This window comes from Eleginops maclovinus, chromosome 17, assembly GCF_036324505.1.
Source record: "Eleginops maclovinus isolate JMC-PN-2008 ecotype Puerto Natales chromosome 17, JC_Emac_rtc_rv5, whole genome shotgun sequence".
Lineage (NCBI taxonomy): Eukaryota > Metazoa > Chordata > Actinopteri > Perciformes > Eleginopidae > Eleginops > Eleginops maclovinus.
This window is the reverse complement of record NC_086365.1, coordinates 9,897,491-9,924,711: the sequence shown is the minus strand read 5'-3', so window position 1 is coordinate 9,924,711 and position 27,221 is coordinate 9,897,491. Positions and strand designations below refer to the sequence as shown.

General features: G+C 41.4%; 1 protein-coding gene across 1 annotated transcript in view; it reads right to left on the bottom strand.

The window, feature by feature from the left end:
• Nucleotides 1-259: 259 nt before the first annotated feature.
• tmem178bb (transmembrane protein 178Bb) overlaps nt 260-27,221 on the bottom strand; it is a 69,959-nt gene continuing 42,997 nt past the window's right edge. Inside the window, exons 4-5 of the mRNA XM_063905896.1 lie at nt 5,683-5,820; nt 260-3,720 (exon numbers count right to left, since the gene is read on the bottom strand). Of these exons, the coding sequence (XP_063761966.1) occupies nt 3,470-3,720; nt 5,683-5,820 (389 nt within the window). The 3' untranslated portion in view covers nt 260-3,469. The remainder of the gene's footprint in view (nt 3,721-5,682; nt 5,821-27,221) is intronic.

Below are 27,221 nucleotides of genomic sequence, written 5' to 3'. Positions count from 1 at the left end.
AATGGTTTTTTTAAAATGTGTGTTAGGTTAGATTGCCAGAAATGTGGTCAAAAGAAGCGTACCAATTTCACGTGAATACTGAAGATTTGTATCCATCACCAGTAAGCCATCTTAAGACAAACATCCTCTGCTCTTGTTGAGAACACTTGTCCTGTTGCCACATTTAAACCTTAAAGACTCTTTCTAACTTATTCACGACAACCAGCCGTTTTAGTAAACACACCGATGAGATTTATTTTGTTGTGATTTTACATTCCACAGTTGAACATTTTCCTTTTTTTTCTCCAATTTTATTAATGTTTACTAAACAGACACATTACTGATGTTAAAGGTTGAGAGATCACTTTAGTTTTGACCATCAGTCCACAATGGAAGTTGAAGTATCGCTGTCCTTAAACCTTCTTCATCAGTGACCCAGCTGTTGGCCTGGTGTGTTGGTAGATATCTGGAAGGGAGTCCAGTTGTTTGGGGGAGTCGTCGTTCAATCTGGTCGTCGAAGATACTATAAATCCATGCCAGGGTGCTTACCAGCTAACTCCTCTTACTGGTCGACACTGAGTTTGACCTATCGGCTGACTGAAATGAATAGAGGGATGGTAATAGAAATCTGGTTGCTAACCCAAACCTGACCTGTGTATCGAGTTTGGTTGTTTGCTTTTAAATATGATTTATACGGATGTTTCTCTTTTTCTCTCAGCCAATCTTCTGCGCCTATGAGTGTCATGTGATTCAAATAGATATGCAATGCCTAATGGTAGATGGAGAAAATGTAGCCAATCAGTAGCACTAGAGAGCTGCCATGGAGCCACATTGTGTTCAGTATTAAATACATCATGTTGTCGTTAACGAAAAACTATCACACGAATAACTGGGTAAAATATAGAACTCAAACAATTATTTATATACTATACCCACTTATTCATATGACTGTAAAACATTTAAAAATGTATATACATTCTAAATGGAATAAGTAAACTGTAATTATGAAAAAAACGTTAAAAAATATCCTGAAAGTAATTTGGAAAAATGTCAAAGAAAAGTGTCTGCCTCAGTTTATGATATCTGGGCTCGTCTAAGAGGCCTGTTTGAAGGCTTCCATGACGAAACACACATGAAAGAACATGAGTATCCCCAGATAATGGGAAATTATATGATCAAAAAAAGACAACCCTGTTAGATGTCTTCAGATAACAATGACATTACCATTGAAAACCCTGACTGTCAGATGTCATTATCCTGGTCTTTAGTTGAGGTTTAGCTGTGTACAGCAAGGTTAGTGGTTTACATTGAATATGTTAACCCACATAGCAGCTGTCACCTGCAGCACTGTTCCCCCTTATTCTCCTAGTTTAGTTTTCTTTAGAACCACACAGACAAGCCTGTGTCACTGCTAATCACTGAGTTAATTTCCAAGATCATACACATTGCAAACAAGCCAACAGTTCATGCGGATTTGAACCAGCGACAACAAATGTTATACCGGGCCCTAAATATGTTACCCATCGCACAATGTTGGCCAATGTACTGTACTGCCTCACAAAAACTCCACTTTCTTTTCAACTTAGGTTATTTATTTCATTAGATTCATTTTATTGACTGGAATACATTATATAATGACTTGACTGTTGATATTTGTTAGGGTTAGTGACACATGTTGACTCATTCTTTCCGTAAACGACCGTTTCGCACCTTATCAACACAGATCATGGCCGCCATCAGCTGTTATCACGTCCATTGTAATGATTTGGCGGGGCAAACTGCACCCACCCACGAGCTGCAAAATTACAAGTGAAAGCCGGTTAATGTTGAATTCTATAAAATGATATCAGTTGTTTTTGGATTAGCTCTACTGTCCTTTTAGTAGATGGTTCCATTGGAGGATGTCGTTGACTGTGGTCCCACTACCTTACAATGCCTGCTCTCTGTATTGTATAGTTCTAATGACTGGATATATCTAAACCAGTTGGTGAGAACTGATTATTATCATCAGGTATGTGCATAGAAATATTCAAGCCCAGGTTAGTGTGTATTCTGAATTATGACACGATTGGGGTCAGGGAACTTGAAGAATTCAGAACATTTTCTTACTCAGTCTAGACGTATTCACTCAGTAAGGTGAACACTTTTAACCCTGGACTTTGATACTGTTCTGTTACCGTTTAGATAGAGGACGCCCTGCAGGAAACAGGTCCTGGCTGGTGGTAAAAGAAAGAAATAAAGAGGCGTACGCTCTGAGAAACAGCAGAGCTTCACAGATTCCCAGGAAGAAAAGGCGAAGCGTCGTCGGATGCAATTACTGGAGCCTTCCACAGTCGCTCAAGGCAGCAGAGAGTGGAATATGCTACTCCCTTTTAAAACAAACTCTTCTTGATCTGCCATGTGTGCTGGGAATCTCCCGAAAAAGATGACAAGGGAGAAGTCAGTTGGGTTTAACAGGATACTACATCCCTCCATTGTGCCGTTCTGCTCATCAAAGCTCCTGCCTTTATACATCCCCGAAGGCAGGGCTCCACTTTGTCACTATGATCATTTTTTTACAACTTTTTTCTGTAGAGACTGCAAAACAAACCCCCTCCCCACACATACACACACTCATACACACACAGTTCAGTCTACGACTACGATGGAAAAACATTTGCTCTGAACGTACACTCAGTTGTTGTTCCCAACATGGAGAGCTCAATAAAAAGGATAAAACACTTTGAAGAAAAAGAGGAATGCATGTATAAAATGCTAAATGGCAGACGGGGTCATCAGACAGAATGGAATGCATCTACACGAGAATGAAAATGGTCCAACATGACGGTTCCTGGTTGTCTCTAGAATATTCTGTACAGTAATGTACAACAGTGGAAGTCCTGGGTCTCCTCGCTGCTCGCATGTCCCGAGTAACTTTAGGGACCATAGATACTGGAACAGATGGCCACTTAACATGATCCAAGACCACATAAGTCATATAGTTTCAAGTCTGGTCCATTCCCTGGTGAATTATCCCAAAGGAGGCTCCAATAAGTCCAACAGAGAAACTTGAGCCTACCAATTTAACTGTTAAATGAGTTCTCCACACTCACAGTAGACCAGTTTATAGAAGCTGTTCCCAGATTTAACACCATTGTCCATCACCTTTAGGGGTCCAAAGCCCCTCTCGGTATAACCAATCCAAAATGTAGTCCTTCAGTGTCTCCGCATATTTCCTTCCGAACCTTTCATGGTCAAGGTCCGTTTCGGTGTCTGCTCCACAACAACAAAACAAGCACAACTTCAAATTTTTGATAATATTTCTTTAGTTCTTCAGTGTTTTTCTGTTAATTTCAAGATCATCAAGACACCCAACACACACACACACAAATAAAAAAAGAAATCTGTAACCAGGAAAGACTGGAGATGAAGTGGAAGGATGAAGACATGGAACAGTTTCCCTGTTATCCATCTGCAGGGTTCAGTTGGTTGGTCCAAACGGCTGCCAGCTTTAGCAGACGGTGCCGTTCTCCTGTCTGGATTTGGGGCAGGTGGATCGAGGGATCGGCTGGACAGAAGGAGCCAGGGTGCAGAAGAAGCCGGCGATGAGGGTGAGGCCGAGACCCCCCCAGGCGCAGAACATGGACCAGCCGTAGCCGTGGCCGATGTCATCAGGCAGGCCGTACAGGTACCTTGGGTAACGGGAAAGCTCGAAGTTGATGCCGGCAACGCAGGTGCAGAGGGAGATGATGCAGAATGTTCCTGCAAAGACAAAACAAAAGCGTTGAACAAGAGGAAAACATTAAAGCTCTGTCACAGAAGTCGTGGTTCCAGGTAAACGTCAAGTAAGTCTTGGGCAAAACTCAGACCAGTAAACAGAAACAGAAGAGGTAGAAGTTGCAAACAGGAAACAAAACGTGTCGACATGGCCATTCAACCCATCTAAAAGAGAAAAGGGAAAGACGCTGGATTTCTATTCATTTGGGATTAGCTTATAGTGGCCATGTTTCATGTTATGTGTGATCTCAAGTCAGTGTTGACCATATCCATATGAAACCAAGGTATATGGATATTTTCCGCTAAACCTTAAAAATGGGGGTTTATTGTCGCAAATGCAATGGTGACAAGCCTGCTGTAGTAAATGCTACTGGAGATGGTGGTGCACACTTTGAGACAGCCTCTCCTTGAAAGTGTTTATGGTGCCATATATCTGCATTATATTGTGGTCCAATTTCTCTCTGCTACACTTAACTATTGGCAACATCCCAAGAGATTTCAAGGAGAACACGCCACCAAACCGCTGACATCTCTTACTTTTAAAATTGCAAAAATGGTTTAGTAATCAGTCCACTTTATCCCATCTGAATGAATCTTTTACTTGGGAATGTGTTTAGTAGCAATAACAGTCGGTGGCAGTGTAGAAGTCATGACTCCACACAGGCTCTCTTTGCTTGGTAGTAGCTTTAGTAGCGTTTGGAGATACAGGGCTAAATGTGGCTCTATTGTGGGAGAGCTGTGACCCTGAGGGCTGCTTTGCAGTGATTCGGTCACTGCAGACTGACCCAGGCTATTTCTTGTGCCTTTATTGCCAAGCAAAATAATTGACTTTTTAATTGCCTGTTCATTATACAACTGTAGGGCACAACACTAATCCACAGCGCATCATAATTGAGTGTGCAGTTGCCTTCTGCCAGCACACAGCATTCAGTGTGTGTGTGAGGCTACTACTGACTGCCCACTGCCAGAAACTAAGACACACAGGGTTACGTGTCTCGCTGTGTGCTTGAGGGATGCAGTGGCTGGATATGCTCGCTGAAATGACTTCACTTTCCCACATTAGAATTATATTTTCTCTTTCCACCTTGTCACAGGAAGTGTTGGTAATTAGTTTGAGTATTTCTAATGGTCGTAAAATCACAGGGCTAACATGGAAAAGGGGGTTAGCCTAGCGTAGCATGAAGACCACCAGCCGGGGAAAGCAACTAGCCTGTCTGAATTTAATGATACACCTTCCATACCTCTCAAGTACACAGATTAATATCTTATATTAGCTTTGTTTAATCTGCTCAAAAACAAATCCCACAAGGATAATTGGTGGTTTAAGAGGGAATTATGTGCTAAAAACAATAGCTTAGCGAACAACAATCCGGCACAGTCACTGTTCCTGATTGTCTCCTACCACTTTTTAAAATACAATTAATCTGGGCACATTGTTTCAGCAGCTGAAAAGCTAACTTCATTTCCATGACTAAGATGAGACAATTTAAAGAAAGCTTTTTTTTTTATTTACATAAAAATGGAGATACAGCTGCAGCACATAATGAGCACCGTTAGAATGGAACAGATTCATTTACTTACTAAGCTTAAAGTGGCCAATCTCAACAACAGAACCTGGGAGAAAGGAACCAAGTGACATTTTTGCAAGCCTAGATTGTTTGAAATGCTAAATATAATCTGAATGATGACATAAAACGATGGAAATGTCAGCAGTTTTCACAAAATGTGTCAAAAAAACTGAATAAGGATGACTAAATATGACAAATTCACTTACCACAGGACAATTTATTTATCTAATCACCTTGACATCTTTCATAATAATCATTTTTATTCTCACAGTTATCAATTATAATGGTTGGGTAACTCATTAATCTAGATAACTTCATTATTTCATGAGTATGTTATAAGGAATATGTGTTGGCCTGATCTCTCCAGAGTGTGACTCACCTCCCATGAGGAAGAGGAGGCCGGCCACATACTGCATGAGGCCTCTGTCCCAGCAGCAGCCGAGCACACCAATGGTCCAACCGAACAGGATGATGGCCACCGCCATGCCCATGAAACCTGCCGTCATCCGCCGCAAGTCTGAGGAAACACGAAAGGAGAGATTTTCTTTAACATCGCTAGAATAAGCACTTATAACACTTCCTGCAGGCAGAAAACAACACATTCATCCCCACCAGTCCATAATGAGTCACAGACACACACCAGTCCAGTTCTAATGTAAGCTGTACAGATGCATTTTGACTCAGTGGCTTAGCAAAACTCCCACACCCTGAGAGTAACTGCCACAAACCAGCTATCACATCCAGCTTTCAGGGAGGAAATGTGTTCTAACATTTAGCTAAATCATAATTCATGACTAATTGTGATTTAGTAACAAATGTTGCCGGACTAAGACCGAAAAAGACTGAACTGAAGACCTACACGTAGCACAGAGGGACCTGATTTATTTCAATGTGACGTTTCACACAGTGCTGACTAATTATGTGACTTTTAAACTCAGTGTTTGGAGTGCTTTGGCTGTGGTTCGGATGGCCGTTCCGCTAGAGGCAAAAAAAAAGCACTAAACTGAGAAAACACAGAGGAAAAAGTGGGAGTACATACACAGTACAAACTTAACAGAGCAGGAAACAGTTAACCGTAAAAAGCACACTCCACATGTAGTGTGAAGATACAGTATTAAGCAGCGATGAGGATTTGATGGAGGAAGAGGATAGCTGTAATGTTCCTGTACTGAAGAGAAAACACAACTATGAGCCAGAAAAGGAGCAATAACCGGGGTGAGGACACTCCAACTCACCCGTAGTCTGTTTGAACAAAGCAAGAAAACAGTTATGATTTACCAAAGACAAAAAACACAATAATAAAGTTAAAGTTGAGGATTCCTTTACAGATTAAAAGCTGCTCCTGAATCCTATTCAATTCCAGATGAGCAAGAAGGGAAAGGGTCGAGCAAAAATATTTACGGATGAATCAAACAAGAAGTACAGCATTAAGCCTCAGAAGACACCTGATCTCCTCCGTAATGTTTTTTCCATCGGTCTTGATGAGTGAAGGGTATTAGTCAGAGCTAAATAATTTAATGCATGAGTCGTTTCTGGGTTTCATCAACATGGCGCTCCAAATGTACACCTGCAGAGTGGATTACGTTACCGAGCTTAACTCAGTTTGGTTTATTTTTAGGTTCTATAGAGAAATCTTATTTACTATGGAAAGATATAATGGTTATTTTGTATTTTTTAAAGAGGATGCTGCCTGAAGCCTTCTCAGATAACTCCATGGATGCATTTTCTTCACTTCATTTTAAGCACAAGTCTTGGCAGTTTAACACAGCTTTGTTATGAGATGCACAAGTTTCAAACAAGTAATGGTGGGATAGTGAGAAGGGGGAGAGTTTATGCTCTCATAGTCTTCCATGAAATTACTGAATCTGTCAGAGATTGCAGGAATGTAAAAGCAGAGACTTCCCAACTGCTTCTTGACCGTTCGTAATATTGAATCTAAGTTTAGTTTCATAAATCTGATCCACTGGGCAAATCGACACAGTCAGGGCAAACAGAAAGAGACAGTGTGTGAATAAGGCCGGGCTCTGCCACAAGGACAACTGTGCGCTCTGCAGGAGGGTAATGACAGTGACAACGACAAGTTATGAAAAGCAAGAGAGAGGAGGAAGAGCTGCGAGCGGAAAAAAAAACCCGGACTCCGCTTCTCCAAGTAGATTAGAATGTCACGGGTGAGCTGTTCTGCTGGGGGAAGCATGGGGGAGGTAAGGAGGAGGCCGGGGGCTTACACAGCGCTCGGGTAGAGGGGACCATGTGGTGGGGCGAGAAAGGTCAAAACATTTGGCCTCAGAGCATAAATGTTGGACGAGAAAAAAAAAACCCTCATGTATTACATGCTGTACATGGTCTTTCATCTTTCCCCCTTCACACCCAGCATCCACTGTGATGGCATGGAGTATTAATCTGCCTTTTGATATCCGGTTTAGTCTTCTTTAACAAAAAAATGTCATGTTCCCCTTACCTTTCCAAATGTCCCTTCTTGGTGGAAATTTCTCAGAGGATTAAGTACCCTTCAAACTAAAGTGTTTAGGTTGCCCAAAATAAACCATGAATGACACATTCAACATGAAGAACGCATGAAAATGGCGCTTAATGCAAGAAGTTCTCCCTAATCCTTTAATACCCTTCTGCGACAGATATGGAAACAACCTCCAGGAAATATTCGTAGAAAATGATATTAATAGAAAATAAATGCCGCCTGTTGAAGCATTTTCAAGGCTTACTGTCCTCGAGTCATTTCTGCACGACGTTATGAGGAAGGAGCTCGTGTGGAACTCCCTGTCAGGGGACCTGTCAGTCACGCTGTAACCATGGTGACCCCTGCCCTTTACAGTGAGGCAGGGAGTCGGTGGGAGCTGCTTGACAGTCGGTGGCAGTGTAGAAGTCCTGACTCCACACAGGACTCTCTTTGCTTGGTAGTAGATGTTCCTTTTTTCCCCCATACACTATATCGGTCTGTTCTTTTCTTCAATAATACATGCTTTTAGACTTTTTGCTTCAATTCATGTATGATTCATGTAGGCTAGAATGATATGAATATTGCCGAGGATATTCATGGTCCCCAGAGGACGACTCTTAATATATTTTGTGACCTCCCCTGACAGTTTCCTTTTACACTACCCTTTGGTCATTTCATGCTCCCCTGAGGTTGAAGCTGTTTGTTGTTGTCATTAATTTATTCAACCATTATTTACACTCAAGGACCCTGTATTCGCTTCATTTGGTTTAATAAAACGCTAACGGATTGTTGACACTGATTAGCGTGAGTTTTGCTTTACTTTTCGAAACATATCCCCCTCTCTTTGCCCCCTCAGGTCAGATTACCCTTCAGCATTTAGCCGCATCTTTCATGTCACTCTCGGACAACACAAGTATTGGCATTGAAGAGAACAATTACGGAGCAAAAATCCCTCGTGGTTTACTAAAGAAGATGTTCCTTCTGGGTAACAATGTCCTGTGAGTCCTCAGCGTTACCTACCCTTCTCCTGCATGATTACAAGTGATGAACCACCATGTGTCATCATATCCTGCCTGTAGCCAAGACCAGCAGACAGACGTGGGTAAATATGACAAAGAATTAAGACAGTTGCTGGTAAAAGTTGAGGATGAACTTGATTCAATAAAATATGATGAGCTGTTACCACCACAGATACTACTACACAAGATATACGTAAATCGGACAGCTGGAGGGCATGCTCTCAGGGAAAATGTTAACATGCTGGTCTAATGGTAGCGCAAGGGATCACCAACTAAAAGCAATTAATCCCAAAGGAAAGTTAGGAGTGTATACCAACTTTCATGGCAGTCCATTTAGTTATCAAGGCTTTTTAAAGGTAGAACAAAGTGTAAACCTCCCGTTGGCATCACAGGATAAGTCCGGGGATCTATTTACTTGTGAAATTATACCTAAAAAGGGAACTCTTAGAGGTTTCTCCACTATTCTCCTCTCTGTTCTAAGAGATGGAGATTCACTGTTGCACCGAAGGGTCCTATAAAAGGGCTGGAAGCAATCTCTGTAAGAATTGGCTAACGATTTATCTGAGGGCGATTTAGCCTCTCGGGACAACGGCAAATACTTTGATGTTCCAGTCTGGCGAGTGAATATCCAGAAAATGGACATTATAGTAGAGTCCTTCATTGTAAACGGTCCAATAAGCTTATGCTACACACAGGGACTGCTTACCTATATGCAACCAAAGCCAGCTCAGATATAACACTATTCTATTTAAAACCAGAACTCCCACAACCAAAATATTTTCTCATTGGCGCTACATTTCGATTCTGTTTATATAGATCATGCTGGCAGAGAACTGGTGTCTTTCCGGTATCATTATGTCAAACATCACCTCCTTTACCTTGTTCACTTCCAGGGGCTTTTAATGTGGTTTCATATGATTACAGAAATTGTCCATGAAGGTTCTGACAGAACGTGCACCAACCCACAGGCCACCTACAACCATCCAGAGTTAAAGTCTCCTGCAAAATGAGTGAAATGCTGAGAATTCTATCCCTGTTTTGATTTCGAATAACCTACCATTGGGAGGCAGGGTCGAAAAACACACACGCACACACACAAACACATGGCATGTCATCTTAGACAACTGGTGACAGGAGATTGCAAGTCTGTCCAGGAACCAGCTGAGAATACTAAGTGTTTGACAGAGCGAGAACTCCCCTAGTTCCACAGGGAGAAGTTGTGCCAGCTCAGAAATAGAAATACAGGAGGAGTACTGCCACAAACTGGCTCAAGGAATGTCACAGAGTGTTTGCAAAGAATTGCCCAAAACAGAAAACCATTTATTCAAACTAAAGATAACACAAATGGACAATGATGTTACTGCCAACCAATGAAAATGCATATTTTTGTCACCTGGGGTACATCATTGTATTGTTGAAGGTATAACACTGAATGGATTGTAGGAAGGGCTGTAGTCTAGTCCAACTTAATCAAGTCCAAGACGAGGTACAATTGAGTCCAAGTCAAGACCAATCTCAAATGCAATGGAGGCCAAGTTAAGACGGAGTCCAATGCAAACTGAATCCGGTTTTAGACCATAATGGCAATCGTTTCTTTCCAAATTGTATTCTCTGCTCTTTTGGACAGACATAATGATACGAGTTTTGGATAAATTGCCCATAATACTAACTTATTTCCATTAGGCGTCACACAAGACAATTCCAAATCAAGAAGGGGTGTCGAGACAGGACTCAAGACTGATACCAGATTCCAGTTCTGGAGCTCTGGTACAAAAAATTCCAGGTGCACAAAATTCTATGGTCTTGTACTGCCTAAAAGAAAAAGCTCCTTTCCTTTAAAAAAAAAGACAATTCTGCCCAGCTATTTAGGGTGAACCTGCTGAGACACACCATGTCCAATTTCAACTGAGACTTGGACTTTCACTGCACGGAAATAACTATAGCACCTGTAAAATGACACTCTAGTCTAGGAGCGTCCATCCGATGCTGCACCACACTGACAAGATCACTAACGGTCTATGAATGGAAAAAATATTGGAAAAAGAGCTGCTGATTCAGTCTGGCATTGTCTATGCAGACTCAGTTTCACAACATGTGCTATGACAACTGACTCTGATGCACCAGCTGACTTGTTGAATCTGCATACAGTTTGTCTCCGGTTTATGGGCGAGTGAGCATTGTCAGGTCAGATGCGGATACCTCACTGGGAGTTGTGTTTAAACCCCGGACGCACAGTTTGAAGCATGCCTCTGCAGCTGACAGCCTGTCTGTCTTAGTCTATAGGTCTTTGCAGCGGTCGGGATTCAGACAGGACACATGGGCCGGTGTGCTGGATGGAGCTGGGAGCTGTCAGATGTCATCCATGCCTCTGCATCTGACTACCTTTCAGTTGAAGTTTGGGAAGTACGAGAGATACAGTAGATATACCCTAGGGTAAAACCAGGAAAATCAAGTGGATTGTTTATGATATCTCTAAGATGGAAAGGATTACTTTTGCCTTGAGATTAAAACAGGGAATCATTTTGAAAAGATGGATGTCTCCAGGTGTTACTGTTATGCTAGGGTTCTGCACAGAGAGAAGATAGTGAAAGAAGCAGAGCAATCAAACCTTTGAGTGCATTTACTTGAAATCATGTCTTTTTTTATGGGAAATATATTATTTTGTTTAAATATTCCACATTGTTAGTTTTGGATGAATGCTCTTTTACGATGCCCTCGTATCCTCAATGAATTCCACATTGAAGAATCTTCATAATGTCTTTGTTTTAGAAAAGATTGCATTAAATAATGACGGCTATTTCATTGGACAAACAAACAAAAAACACATTTGGAAGAGATTTAGAAAATTGCTCATGAAAGGATTCGTTGCTCTATGTAATATTAACCCTATCAGTAAAAGTCCAGCTGACGCCTCTTAGTGAAACCAGCGTTCATTGAGCTTTTGTTCATGTCATTGTCTTCGGAGTTCTTGCCAATCTGTGAGACAGGCAAGAGAAACACTGGAACTAGACATAAATGAGTGAAATAATGAAATGTTCAGCAGACAATAAACGTCCTAACTGTACAAATGGAAAAGAAAACCTAGAACGATTGGGGAATAAGAGGCATAGATGTTTAAAACAACCTCTGTCTTCAAAGACGAGAGCCTACGTTGAATCCTCCTGATTGCTGCACTGTGAATAACTGCGGATAATAACTGCACTTTTGTTTACTGTATCAGCAAATGTCAGGCTGCTGTCTGTCTGCTTTTCTCTGCTGCTTAATAGGTTGCATTGTTCAGTTCTGTGCTGCAATTCCCTTTTAATTATGTTCTCTGCTCCAGGACCGATGGTACAATTAAACAATATTTCATAAAAGGGAAGTGGGTTTGGTGCATGTGAAGAAATTGTATTTTCTCAATCAGAAAGATAAAATGTATTGACTGTAAGAGCTCAATGATTGCCTGTTTTCTGCCTTTGATACTTCTCCACACTTTATATGTTTGTTTTCTGCAAAGAAAAAGAGTGGGGAGAAAGGAAAGAGAGTGTGTGTGTGTGTGTGTGTGTGTGTGTGTGTGTGTGTGTGTGTGTGTGTGTGTGTGTGTGTGTGTGTGTGTGTGTGTGTGTGTGTGTGTGTGTGTGTGTGTGTGTGTGTTTCGCCTTGTTGCCTTTATCAGGGTGTCTTAAAAATGGTGAATAATAAAAAGTAGCCAAAGGAGAATTCATATTTGTCGGGGTTGTTCATTTGTACGTTTTTGCAAATGCATTCACTCTCAATAAAATGTCGAGGGACACAGGACGATGCAAGTATCCGGATTAACTCTAACATCATTCCTTCCGAACTGTGTTGTAAAGATGTCAAAACAGAGTTAAGTCACTAATAAAAAAAAGTGAGGCTGTCAAAAATCTCATGCTAATGAGTGGAAATAAACCAAAGGGTTATGTGATCGTCCAAATACCTTTATTTAGTGGTAAAACTGAAATGATTACCTCTACATTGCGATTTGTCAACATGTTCCCACATTTAAAGCTCATCATTACGTATAGGAATGATGGAAACAACTTAAAAATAAGAAACCGTAATTACCATTTAAGTCAGACTACTCGTAGATTGATCTAAATGAACCTTGGAAGACAAACCTCTAATTCAAGGCTTCATGTCTGACGGAATTTAAAGCTAACCACAGTACTTCCTAGGAAATGTCAAGAGTCAGTACTGTGTACATGCTTTTTTTCAGTGTGACTAAGCATTTGGGATAAGAGGTGTTGGTAGAGGAGGAGGTTTCAGGGAGATTGAGATTCGCTGAGGAAGCGTGTGGCCCTGTCACAAAAGATCCCTGCAAAAACAGTTTGTTGAGGAGGGACATGGAGCTTAATTTCATTACCCCATGCCAACAGCCACTGGCGAGAAAACAATGGACTCGGAAAATCAAATTACGCAAGATAGCAGGGTGGAGGGAAAGGTGGGTGTGATGAAGATGAGTCGGCAGCAGGGAGAGTCTCGGTCTTTAAACATATGTGCTATTTGCTGAGGAAGCCCTCACAACGCGCCCTGTGGCACCGTAGGTGTTGCCTCTTGCTTTGCTCTTGGGAGGGGGCCATATGGGTGATTTCATGGTGTGTCAGACAGCGGCGTTGTGAGCACCCCTGCAGGTTGAGTCAGGGGCCCGGGGGGAGCCGGCTAAGCATATACAGAGGAAGGGGTGGTTGGAGGATTATCACTGACAGCAGTCTCCTGGAGAACATCGGACACATGGTTCCCCGCTGAGATGGATGCGTGAACATTCAGAGGCAAGATGACATCACAGGGCGGGGCCAGTAGCTGTCAGTCCCTTCGCTCTGGGAAGGCATGAACTGAGCATAGATGGTGACAGGACAGTTGGCTTGGGAGTGTTAGTAATACTCTCATCAGCTGTCGATTGCTGTGTCCATGGCAACAATGGATGAAGCTCTTACATAAACATTTACAAAGGGCCATGAGGGTAAACACATTCCTGTTTAGCAGCAAGTGGCAAAACTAGCAACTTCGTCCTAAAGGAATAGGGTCATTAAAATCCAGAGTATATTTATTCTGCAGGTCTATCACCAAACCAAAAAAGGTATAAAAGCCTCGCATTAAGCAGTGTCCTCTGCGGAGCATGATTACATACAGTAAAGCATGGCAATCTGATGGGTTTCTGTGCAGATGTCTCAAAGGAACTACAGATTAACACAGAGTAACCCTTAATCCCCGCTAACTATAATAAATATGCTTGGAATCAGGACAGGATCAGTCATCCAGCACTTTTTATCAGTTTTGATAAGTGATGGAAACTATATTAGCATGGTATTGATTCCTATTAATCAAAGTCAGGAAACTACAAACAAAGAATGCTAAGTTATGGAAATTAGCAGCTTTGGCTGAATGAACTGATGATTCGAAGCATTTGATGAACATAAAACAGAGAAAGAAACCTGCTGGAAAAGAGAAAGAGGAAATGTGTTCATCTGCTGCCTCAGGAAGCCGAATCCCTGCCTTGCCAAGCTGTGTGGCGTGTTCATCTGCTTATATACAATATGATTCCCTATCTTAATGAGAAGTGCAGATGGAGCAAAGGCGCTGAGAGCCAACCACTGCACAGCATCCGCAGTGTTGGTTCTGCATGATGCTGTCTTAATAAGTGTTTTGTGTCCCTTTGACGGGCCTCTCTACTGGCACTGTCGATAAAACGGCACTTGTGTGACTCAGCATTTTTTCGAGAGCAGATTTTCTTAATCTTATCCAGGACCAACGCCAAGTCAACGAGTGAGCAACGCTCCAGTCTGGACCCTGAAAGCTGCCTGAATGATTCAAAGGCAGAACAGGAAGCAGGAGTGAGGGAGAGGCTGTGAGAAAATGTAAAAAGCAGGTGCAAAAAAGAGAAAGATACCAAAAGCTCATAGCCATTAATATCTGCAGTCCTTGCCTCTCTGAGCATGAAAATTAGAATGTCACTCATTTTGAACTGATATGCAGAGCAGAGAGCTTCAGCAAGGATAGGAACACAAAGAGGAAATTAAATAATGGATGCGGTTCACTCACCTCTAATACATCACTGCAACCTTTTGCATAGAAAAGTCAAAATATCCGTGTTTACATTATGTCACTTTTTTGAAATGTCAGGAGACAATGACACACAGAATGATTTGACCAAAAGAGAAAAAATCCTATCATCCTCTTTGATGTAATCTGCAGTAAATAGAGCATAAATACCAAAAGGTTGTAGATATCGGCCAGAGTTGCTAAAGCAAAGATCACCAGGACACACAAACAGGAAATCTTATGTAAATCAGAGATTTGGGACTACCTGGGTCACGTCTGGAAAGAAACAAGATTTACTTTAAAAAAAAAAAACTAAAATTTGGCGATGAGTTTAAGAACTGATTCACAACCAAATCAGTACGACAAAATGCACCTCAGCAGTGGCTCAGGAGGAGAGCTGGCACCTCTCCAGCTACCAGCTTACTCCAGTCGGGACGTGAACCGGCGACTCTTTGGACCCCAGTCCAAGCCCTTACAGACTAAGCCACTGTCGTCCTTAATAATAATAACCTTGGTATGCAAATTGAACCCTCAAACATAAACTAACCCTAACCCTTCTCTCGTGCCGCCTCAAATCCCTTAAACCCTACCAGTAGCCTGTGGCAGTCCTGTTATCAGCTGCCATATTTGCCGGACCAGGTTTACCCCGAATCCCTAGAAGACATAACCCCTGACCCAAGTCTACACCTGGTATAATATTTTTTTATGACCAACTTTAAATCTAAAACTGTCGCCATCGACAAATGCAGACCGTTAAAATGGCCATAACATTAAACAAGTCTAAAAATCAAACTAGTCTTCAAGGACAAGTCACCCTACAGTTAAGTAGAGGACCCCTTTTCCTTTTGGCATTAATCTATGCTGAACCTGAAGTCCTGAAGTGCTTCCATTTCCGCTGCCTATACCGACACTGAAGAACGTCTGGAATACTCTAGGATTATATCTTAATAAGAAGCCGGCCGGCACTAGCATGAGTGCAGGGAGAAGAGGAACAGTGGCAGAGAGTGCGGCAGTGGAAGATGGTGAAAGTAATTACTTCTTAAATTGTGAGAGACAGATTAAGGAGACAGAGGGCAAGAAATACACTTTTGCTCCAGGAGAGATGAACTGAAGATGTGATTGATATAACTGCCTATCGCACTTGTGGTAGGGCTTGATACGCTAAACGACTAAGCAAGTTCTGTTATGTAGATTTTGTATGGCAAAATGTCCACAACCCATGACTCTGCACTATTGATTGTTGGCACTAAGCCAAAAAGGACTTAAGTCTCCGGAGATGTCTGGTTGTATCTGCTTTTCTTATCACTACAGAGGACGTTGTCTCTTTCCCAAAGCAGAGAGGGTGAGAGCCAGACAACTGTAGGAGTGGAAGGCAGACGGAGAGAGTTGATATGAGTGGGAAGGACAAACAAACAGAGAGAGGAAAAGAATTGGCTTTATGACGGAAGACTCCCACCCGTATGCCAGTTCCTGTTTGAAGTCACTTCAACTGACTGACTGAGAGTTTATTCTCCTGTTCTTTGAGCTACGCTTTGATGTTTTTCAGAAGGAACTTGTGATATGGTTTGTTGGCAGATATGATATGGCAAAACTAAACCCAGCCCATTCACCGAAATGTAAAGGGAGATCCCGTCCAAAAAACCAACCAACCAACTAAATGATATACTGCTTACGTCTGGTCAGTTTGTTCATACCATACAACCATTCATACCTGAAGAATGTAAAAGTTAATAAACTTAAATATATAACAAATAAACTGTTAAGGATAATTGAAAGGTAAGGACTTGCTAAAAATGACATTTCAAACAAATTACACCATAAACAAATCCAACTTACTTTCCAACACATTAATAGTGTTGTGTTTAAACCACATCATGAAATCACATTTCAATTGTAGATACAAATTAGCCTTACAGTAATGGATTTCAGAAGGTCCACTAGCTTGCCATTTATGTACATTCCCTCAGTATGTTCCCATCCTCAGTTGGCATCACATATTTTTGTAGTAGGAGGCAGTAATGTTACAAATGAAAGGTCCAATAGAGGCACCAATGACACATGTTTGAAGAAGGCAAGGCTGATATCTTAGTTTGTATGGTGCATTCACAAGCTGTGATTGGGAGGCATGCCAGAGAGGGGTAAAATGAGGAAAATTGTCAAGTAGGATTTGGCTAGAAATGTTGACATTTTCAGGATGGATAAAGATGTTTCTTTATGTAACTCAAACACATACTGGGGTGAACTGAGGTAGGAAGTGACATCTTGACATGTCTCACAACAGCTTCTGTCTTTTCTGTTTCAGCTCCCAGCAGCTTGTCCTGTGTCAGCACTTGTTTTATGTGAGAAGGACTGTGTTTCTATTCTCATGAGCCAGAAAGAGACAGACAGAGCACAGGAGAGAAAAAGAGGGAGACAGAGAGAGAAGAAGGGATGTGACCTTGGTTCCTCAGACTGTGAAGCCCTGCCCACGTGCATTGAGGAGATAAGCAGCAGTGCTGAGAAGCCAACTTGACAAACCCTGATGCCACGCAGCTGTAAAGCCGGACACAGCCTCTCCACTGCGCTGAAATAGTCTGTGTGTATACAGCAATGCTGTGGGACTGGCTTATGCGATGCTTCCATTCAACATCTGTCCACCCACACACACATCCCTCTCTTATCTGCCCTATATAGTGACTCATTTTAAACCAACTTTAATTACAGTTGCATGGTGCACGGAGCTTAAAAAGACGTAGTGACAGCGAATGTACTGGAGCTATTTTAGTCTGCCTAGGCACTGTTGCATTGTTTGTTCATCCAACTGGCATGCCCCTTGTTGGAATACGCCGGTAAACAGGGCACAATGTAAAGCTTAGAGAGGATATGTCCAATACTGGCAGAGAAAGCTTGCTCCTCAAATCTCTAGTTCAAAGGAAAGGAGCAGACAATCTCTTTCTGTTTCACCTAGTGCTCCGAGTTCAGCAACAGCAACATTAAAAGATGGGTGGATTTATTAAGGCATGGTCTTTGGTACATCTTTTCCTCGAAGGCCTGAGCAAGCTGTTCAAATGTGCAATCCCTTTCCTGTTTGCCATCCTTTTAGAAAAGCAACTTTATCACAGACATGCTGTCATGGGATTTGTTTGGTGTGTATTACAATGCATGTACTAAAAGAAAGCACATCAAAACCTGAAAATCAAGTGCTATAGTCCATCATGAAATGCTTATTATGGACAGCTTTCATTTCATTGGTTGAGATTGTAGTGCAAAGTACGTTTTCTTTCCCTGTCAGACTTCTATACAACAATGTCACCATGCTTTCAGTTCTCAGCAGGTGTGTACATTGTCACTTATAATGCTTCTTATTCCTTAATCCTGAACAAAACCTAATCTCTCTAGTGCTCCTTTGGAGAGAGATTACTCAACAAAATTGTGACTTTAACCAAAAGTAAACACATCTGTATTATATGATGGAGGGAGAGAATAGAGCAACTCTTTAGGTGGCTAACTTTGAGCTAATTACAGTAAACTAGCAGATAGCACTGGACTGTGAAATATTGTTTGGCAGTCTGTCATAGTAAGCTAAGCTCTCTCTCTTCTTCTTTTTTCAGTCAGGGTAAATGACTTGAGGATTTCTGAGCTGGTGGATACAGAAGCTCTGTGATGTGACTAAAAGGATTAACGGCTAGCTGGGACTTCATGGGAGGAAAATGCAGTGCGTACTCATCTTCCTCTGCCGCAATGGCTATAACTACACACACAACTTTAGCGCCTACCATTCAAAGATGAAGAAAAAGTAGCTACTTCGTGTAACTTTAAATTATCACTGCATGCAACCAATCGACCCTTCGACTGACACAGACGACCCAAACAGCTAAACCACTCAAATGTACACAATTATATCTAACTACCAGAAATCCTGTAGGGTTCATTTTGATAGAAATGTGTATTTGCTAAACGTAACCCTACAAAACAAGTCCTCCAAACAGGCTATAGCCCCTGATTGGCCGTTGCTGTCGTTAGGGTTTTGATTAGTTACTAGTACTTTTTGTTCTGGATTATTTTATACTTTAAAAAAGAATCTGTGTTGCCAAGTTTAATCATCGTTGTCATTGTGAAAAGTAATTAAGCCCAATTAGCGTTAGGGTTAGGGTTGTCACTGTAATGATAAGGACTATTCAAGTTATCAGCACAATATACAACAACAAATCAAGTACAATGCTATATTAGCATATTAGCATCATTTTGGAGGATTGTGGCAAGCAGGAGTTTGTTACCCCGCATGTCAGGGTTGAGCGAAGCAAGTAGGACCCAGTCGCAGGACGGACACAGGTTTGAACCTAAATTAACATTCATTCAAGGCGGCTGCATGAATATAATACTGAGAAGAACTCACTCCTCTTAAATGCAAAAAAGAACCCACAAACAACAGAAAAACCAGAACTTAAATACAATCAAGACCAATGAAGACGACAAGACACAGCTGGGGAGGGAAGGGGAGGGAAAACACACAAAGGCACCAGGTGAACAGATTCAGATAATCAGACAGGAGACAGGAATCAAAAACAGACACGAGACAGGGGGTGAACACCTTTCAATGTAAAACAGGAAACTGACAGACTGTGACAATTCAAAATAAAACTAAACAGACCATTTGGCTGAACGAATATTGGTTACCAGGAGAGGAAGAATTTGTCTAAACATCAACATTTTCTTAGTGTTCACGGCGATGATCAGTTAGTATGCATCTCTTTTCCTCCCAACAAACTGAAGTGTACTATGGTAAATGGTTGTCTCCACCAGAGTATCCTACTTTAAATACAATGTTTTGGTTCTGTTTACTGTACTTTTTCATTGATAGCTTCTGCTTGGTGTGTGGACTCTTGTCCTACAGCGTACCCACGCAAATGCTCCGAGCATAAAATAGAGGACAGATGATGTGACGGATTGCAGTGTTTAGCCTATCACTTGATCATAAATACACAGCTTTGTGCAGTACAGTCAGTGGGGGTGGAGGAAGGTGTTTTCTGTCACAGAGAGGAGCTGCTGAATAGAGACAGGGAGGGGGACATGGGGGGGGGTGGTTGTCTCTGTGAGGTGTAGCCTAGAAGTGCTTTGAAGTCTGTGAAGTGCTGCAGCAGACAACCATGAGATGGGACTTTCAGTTTCCAATTACTCGTGGCTCTGTGCAAACATGAGGAAACAAAATTCCCTCAGCCGGCAAGTGATGTCAGCCCCATGCTGCAAACGTGAAGCTGACGACTGTCAATGTTGATTGTATGTCATCTGGCATGTTACACAACATATGTTATCTATCAGTTGAGCGTGTTGTATTTCCAAGTGCTTCATGCCATGATTATCTTAACTGTTTCAGTGGTGCGTCTTCTACAGATAAACAGAATAGAATCCTAAGATGTTCCTATCATCACAAGGTCGGTGGTTCAGTTACCAGCTACTGCAGTCATTGTGTCGATGTGTCCAAAATACTTAACCCCAAATTGTTCCCGATGGCCACAATGAGTGAGTGCGTTTGAATGTCAGTCTCCCTGAGGAGGTGAAACACTGTATGGCAGCCTCTGCCTCTGTAAGAAAGCGCAGTCCATTTACTATCAGCCAAAGCTAGGGTCTGACTCGGGCTTCAGGAGCCGTAGGGTACCCTATAAAAGTGCTTTTTGCATTAGTACTAGGACATTGAGCCAACAAACAGGAGGCCTTTTGGTATATGACAATATATGACTCCTAGAAAACTAAAAGTACTCATTTGTTTGGAGTTACGGTTGGGATTCAAGCGTTTTTTTACCTATCAGTTCCCAAAATCACACCTTAAATAAATAAAGGAACAAATACATGGAACGTGTCAGACATTTGTATTATCTACCGCAGCTGATGCTGAACACAGAGTATTTCTTAGCTTCTGAATCTCGTTGCTTGTTTACGCTGATAATTAGCCAGGCTACTACTTAAGTGAGATTACAGTGTTTATCACAACGAGCTGTACACATCCAGACTCCACAGATCTCTAGTCTCACTCACACACATGGATAATATTGCTAAAGGGATTTGTCCGCCTTTGTATGTTGCATCACTAACAGAGCATTAGTACAATTTTGTTTTTGTTTAGTGAACTGAGTGATAAGTCATAGACCATATTGACCCTGATACCTTTATTCTCCACCCTTTGTCTTGAGCAAAACAGCCAAACTGTGTAAACACTACAGTGCAGCACAGTGCCAAAACTGGGCAGCAGCAGAGCTGTTGATAAACTGTACAGTATATCTACACATACTGTCAATAGAGACAAGCAATATGAGCCAAGGCTGGCTCTGTTCCAGACCCCCTATACTGCTGATGCTTAAAGACACCTCCGCCATTGTGTTTTCAGCCATTAATTACATAGGAAGAGTCAAATAAGCTACAGCCTGCTTAACTAATCAGCGCCTCACATTGACCAAACAACCAAGTTCAAACGTGAAGGACTGGATTTCCTTTGACCCACAAATCAAGAACATGTTATAGTGTAACATTTGAGCAGGAAGAGTTTTAGCCACTGCCTGGTTAGTTGCTTCCATGTTAAGCTAGGCTAACCACGTTCTGACTTTTGCTTTGAAGGCTACTCTAAACACAGACATAAGAATTGATACTGCATCTACTACTTAATCTTCACACTGGCACCAAGAGGTTTTAATGTGAAGCAATGGAGGTCTAGTTTTCCTTTGACCCGCAATAAATAATAAGGATTAGTGTTGTAAAGTGTATTCTAAAAAAAAGGGAAAGAAAGCCATTCATTTGAAACATCTATGCAGGAAAAGCTTTAGCCACTGCATAGCTAGCTTCCAGTGGATACGCCAAGCTAGACTCAGCATGTTCTGGCCTTAGCTTTTCTAGGCTACATATAACAAATATGTCATAACTAGAAAGTGTAAATATTTTAGGATAACACGCTGTATTGTTTGATTCCGTGGACAAGTAAATCCAGGCAGCAATTACCTTTCCTTTAAAACATATTAGGCATTGCAATATAGTGTCAAACCTATTTGGTAGAAAGCAGGGACAGCCCCAAAAAGCCAGAAAAAAAGGCTCCATGAAAGCAAGAGTCCTCTTCATTCCCATTGACTGATCTAGCGAAAAGAGAGTTCTCTGTGAGTGGATGAGGTTATTACAGAGTAAGGGTGCCTTTTATAGACAAATCCTCTAACCATTTGATCCATGGGCTACCATGACTCATGCACTTGACTGTGTGTGCTGGAGATGTGGCACATTTCTTCCACCATCCATTTCGAATGGAAGTAGGGAGTGCTATTTTCAGGAACTGAAGCAAAAGCTCACATGCAGAAAAGGATTAATGGACCAATATAGAGCAGCAAAGAGAGGATTAACACTGGCATTATATTATAAATGCACCACCTAAGAGACAGCAGAAGTATATGAAATGATTACTTTAATTTAAACACATTTTTAATCAGTTCAGTTAATTATTCCAGCTGTCCTTGGGTAACATTCTCGCTCATTACCCAGTAATGATAAACGGGCTCAGAAAGCATGATCACATTCACATTTCATCAGCTGTATTTGAGATGTGGCTAGCATATGCAGTCATTTATATTGGTCTGTTTGATGGATGAGATAAACAATCATAAAAAGGTCATGTATTGAACACAGAATAATCAATACATGTCCTGAAATCCAACCATAGAAATAAATAACGTGATACTATAACTCGTAAAGGACAGAGCTATTGATGCAAACCCTGAGATTACTCAACAGTCAAGTATAGACCACGGATTGGGAAGCTTCATTTATTTTCTTAGTCTTGCAATGAAATAAAACCAAGCCTGTCGTGTAGATGGTCAGCTAATAACAGAAGAAAACCTGAACTCAACCCTATCTCATAATAAATGAGTTTTCTGTTGCAGACCGCATCATTAACTCTGGCAAAGAGGATGTTACTTTGGCTCGCTTTGTGTGTTTGACTGTCGGCAGGTGTACAGAAAAAGCACAAGCCTAATTATTAATACAGTTTGAAGGTTCAAATCTATTACCTAAGAAGCATATCTTTATAATGACACCTTTTTGCTGCATTTGAGAGAAAAACAACTGGAAAAATCCATGTGGAAACCCTCAAATTGGAACAGCAACCCTATAACAGATATTAACGTGTTGTTCAAAATGCTTTTTCTTTGTAGCTTCTATGTTGTTTACACATTCGACGTAGAGTTCATGCAAACTGAAGTAAGACGAACAAACTCGCAGCTCTGGAAATGAGACCATCCTAGAAATCAGAGAATGCACCATTGCCCTTGGCCGATATATACTGTAATGTCTCCAAGTAACATTCTGGTTGCAGATATCACACTCTTAAGAAGAACATTATTCCGTGAATACACACTATGTTTCTTGACCAATGGCTCCAACCTTACCACATCAGAATATAATAAGGGTGAATCCAATTCTCTGTGACCACATTTCTTACAAATAAATCAGTTTTTCTAAACCTCAGATTTCTCGCCGAAAATGTGTGTACGTTTCTTTAATTCTGAATTTATAATTTCCTGTTTCCTTCACGATGTATCCATCACAGCTATAAAGCAGAGGGCTATTATCCCCTGCTGGAGCGATAAATGAACTTAGACTGCAGAAGAGCAAGTCTCATAATCCACAGCTGTTTTAAAGGATGAGGTTGCTGCTGGCAACCAGACCCTTTAGCCATGTAATAGGTCTGACGTCAGCCTTCCGCCCTCATCACGTTATCCAGGTCCAGATAAGAACAACTTTGTGTCTGAGATCCAGTTAGAGGTGGAGGGAAGCTGTTTGCATTAGACATACCGTCAGTGCTCTGTGTGAAGAACCAAACTGTATGCCACTTAAATCCTTCCTCTTCCACACAGATCCCATCCCTGCTGTCTCAGAGGATAATCATAGTTTCTTAAGGCTTAGCCTGTCTACATTTTTTGATTTTTATGAATATTAATGAGCCACAACTTAGCCTTCAGCTTTCCACAAGCCTTTGAACAGTCTTTCATCGCAGTCCTCAGAGTTTAACCCAAACCACTATCTTTTCCTAAGACTAACCAAGTACTTTAAACATTCTTATTTGAACAGACATCACAATCTTATCCTTACCCAGTTGTGTTGTTCCCCATACAGGGACAGTCCGCCCTCTCGGACGCTTGGTCAGGACCCCTTAATGTAATCTTTCACCGTTGTGTAAGTAACGTCTGTTATTCTGTTAGCTTTAGGCAACTGAAATACTGGGTAATGGTTTGGTATTAAAACACTGACATTTGGTTTCAATTAAGAAAAACTCGTGGTCTCCTCATGAAAGTGTTTGTTAGATCAATCCATTTACCCGGACCTCTACCCTCTGCTGACTTTTTCATTGAATCTTTAGTGAACTGAGTAACTTATTTGCTCTCATTATAATTTAACCCTATGGCCAATAGAGGCAGCCCTGCATGAGTGGTACTGCGCCCATAGTTTGTCTCATTGGGACATTGACCAAACTGGCATATTTGACAAGATAGCAGTGAGAATGCCCAGTCAGAACGGGGTCAAATTACATTAACACATTTCTCTCTTGAACCTCTGCCTTAGAAACAGCGGTTGTCCTGCTGGACTGAGACAGTTCACAGCTCCTCCCTCAGGACTGGAGATTCATATGGAGGAACAGTGATGAATCACTGGGCCTGCGGACACAGCGGTCACATGGCTAGGCACAAATGATTTCCTCTAATCTAGAGTGCCTGAAACCTAAGTGTAATGATGTGCATCCAGGACTGCCAGCTATGTGCTTCCGCAGTGTTTCCGCCCTGTTAATTAAGTGTAATTGTACTTCCCATCAATCATCCGCAAAAAGAGGGAATGAATCTATACCGATGTCTGATGCTGCTGCTCCATCCATGCCTTCAGATCCACATTATGTATGAGAGACACTGAGATAGTGTGTGAGCGTGTTTGTGAGTTCGTCATGCCAATCAGAAGCCCCTTCACCATGTCTAAATATGGAAACAAACTGATTTTCTCCGCTAATTATTATCACCATAATTGCCGGCTGCTTAGCATAATTTCTTTAACATAATTTCTTAACGCCAAGAGAACGTGCAGGGAACTTTTGAAAACCTGTCCCTATCAATAGAACACAGAGTTCGATGGCTGGTGGCTGCAAAATACATGCTGTATGGCGTAGAGAACCAGCAGAATGTTTCCCATAGACATTCACTACAGGATGTTCCTAAAAGCAGCTCAGTGACTCTTGCACCTCATGAATAATTGCATCTGTTTACCATTCTATAGTCAAGTCTGAACATATAGTGCATGGCTTTTCAGGAAATAGGACCCTACACAATGCAGCTGAGAACGTTTATTGTGCAACGAAGCCCAACTGATGCGACGACTGGGTTGATATTAATAGCTGATTTATCCTAGATACAGTTTACAGTGAATTTCAAGTACAGTATGTGTCCACTGATAAGTAATTTCAGTACTGAAAAGTCGTTATATCAATTTTAAAGAAAAGCAAATATCCCTAAAAGACTGCCGCCGTTCAGTTTGTGTTTTTTTAGGTAAATTCGGCACATACTTTAAACAATGGTTGTGTATCTGTAAAGTAAATGAAATAAAACCAATGCTGGATTGAGCGCTCTTGGAGCCGTATAAGACTTTCTAGTTTTGTTAGTGCAAAAAACAGATTGAAATGTAGCAGTTTTGCACTGATGCGTAAAAGCTGCAGCTATTTATTGACAAACTCTCTAGCCTCCTACCAAAAATCTGCTTTTGTACATTGCTAAGGCAACTGTCCATCATTGAGACACCTTATCCTAACCCTAACCCTTACCCACGGCATCATTCGGGTTATACTCAACAATTATAGTAAACTGATCCTTATGTTTAACATTGGTGGAGTTTCCCTTTAAATATTTAATAGAGGTTTCCTCTCTGTGTTGGCTGGGCATCAAAAACTGGATACTGCAAATGCAACACATATCCTGCTGCTGATGGCTGATGTATGTACCACAGTCTGACAAGCGAGGTGTTTGGCTTAGCTTAGCTTAGCTTGAAGGCTGTAAACAGAGGAAACTGCTAGCCTCTGTCAAATGTGCAACAATATGCCTTCCAACAATTCCAAAGCAATTTACACTGTACACACAGTGAGGATCATTCGATATGCCTAACATCAAAGGGATGCCCTCAGGCAAAACATTTGAAGATGTTTTGGGGAAAGCTAGGCCCTGTCATCTCCAACTCACACACTCACTGGATAATACTGAGGCAAAAGCACAGACACAGACGTAAATAACTACAATGTATAGAGGACTATGTTGAATGTGGGCACAATGGGTTTCCAATTTGATAAAGGAAATGCAAAGGGACTGACGTCAGACACTTCAATGATCTCCTCAGTCCTCGTAAGGATTCCACAGATGTGAATGTAAGGTTTGGTGAAAGCTGATGAGTTCTGAGGGGATATCATGGTAACACGCAAAGCTTCCTTGAGACCAATGAGACAGTTTTGTGTCGCCTGCCATCTCTTCCACACCACCACGTTTACACTTTGACAGCGCAAATGTCAGCGTTGGGTTTTGCATGGGCCGAAAGCTACCTTTTCTTTCTCAACTTGAAAATCTGAACAACATTTATCATGTTATAATGTGAAATTGCTCATTTCATTGATTAACCCTCCATTGGGACCAAGGCACAAGCTATACTATTCAATCTCAAACATATGTGGTGTGTGAAGTGCAAATTCAGCTGTATGCCATTTCAGAAAAAGGATGCTTACAGCACCCAATTACCAGCATGTGAATGGAGGTTTTTCAGAATACCATGGGAAATGTACTAGCATTAATAAAGCGCCTTTCTACTCTTCCGACCACTTAAGCACTTTTACCCTACATTCACACAATCATACACTGATGGCAGGGGCTCATAACAATGTAATCTAAATGGATATTCACACACACTCATACACCAATGGGACAGCATTTGAGAGGTTACGGCTCATCTTCTGATTGGTGGACGACCCACTCTATCTCCCGAGCCACAGCTGAGGAACACTTGTTCCTTTATAGACATATTTCAACCATGTTGACACATTTATTTTGTACTTCTTGTACTCAGTTTCTGAGGATAGGTGTATATTACACTCTAGTAAAGGAAAAAGGTACAGTCGAAACTAGGCTTTAAGGGTGACTTTAAGTCCTTGTTATTCTCCTTTATTTATCAGTCTAGTGCACCTTTAAAGCTCCTTTTTCAAAATAGTTATTCGACTGGCCAGGGCTGGGAATTCATAGTAAGTAAGATACTTTCAAAATCTATTCGGGATTCTCCAAATGACCCTATCCAGCTTAAATAATGCCACAAAAAGCTCCGGAAAGTTCAACAGATATGGGCCAACTGACGAATCACACTTGTTGAACCCAAGAAAGCCAA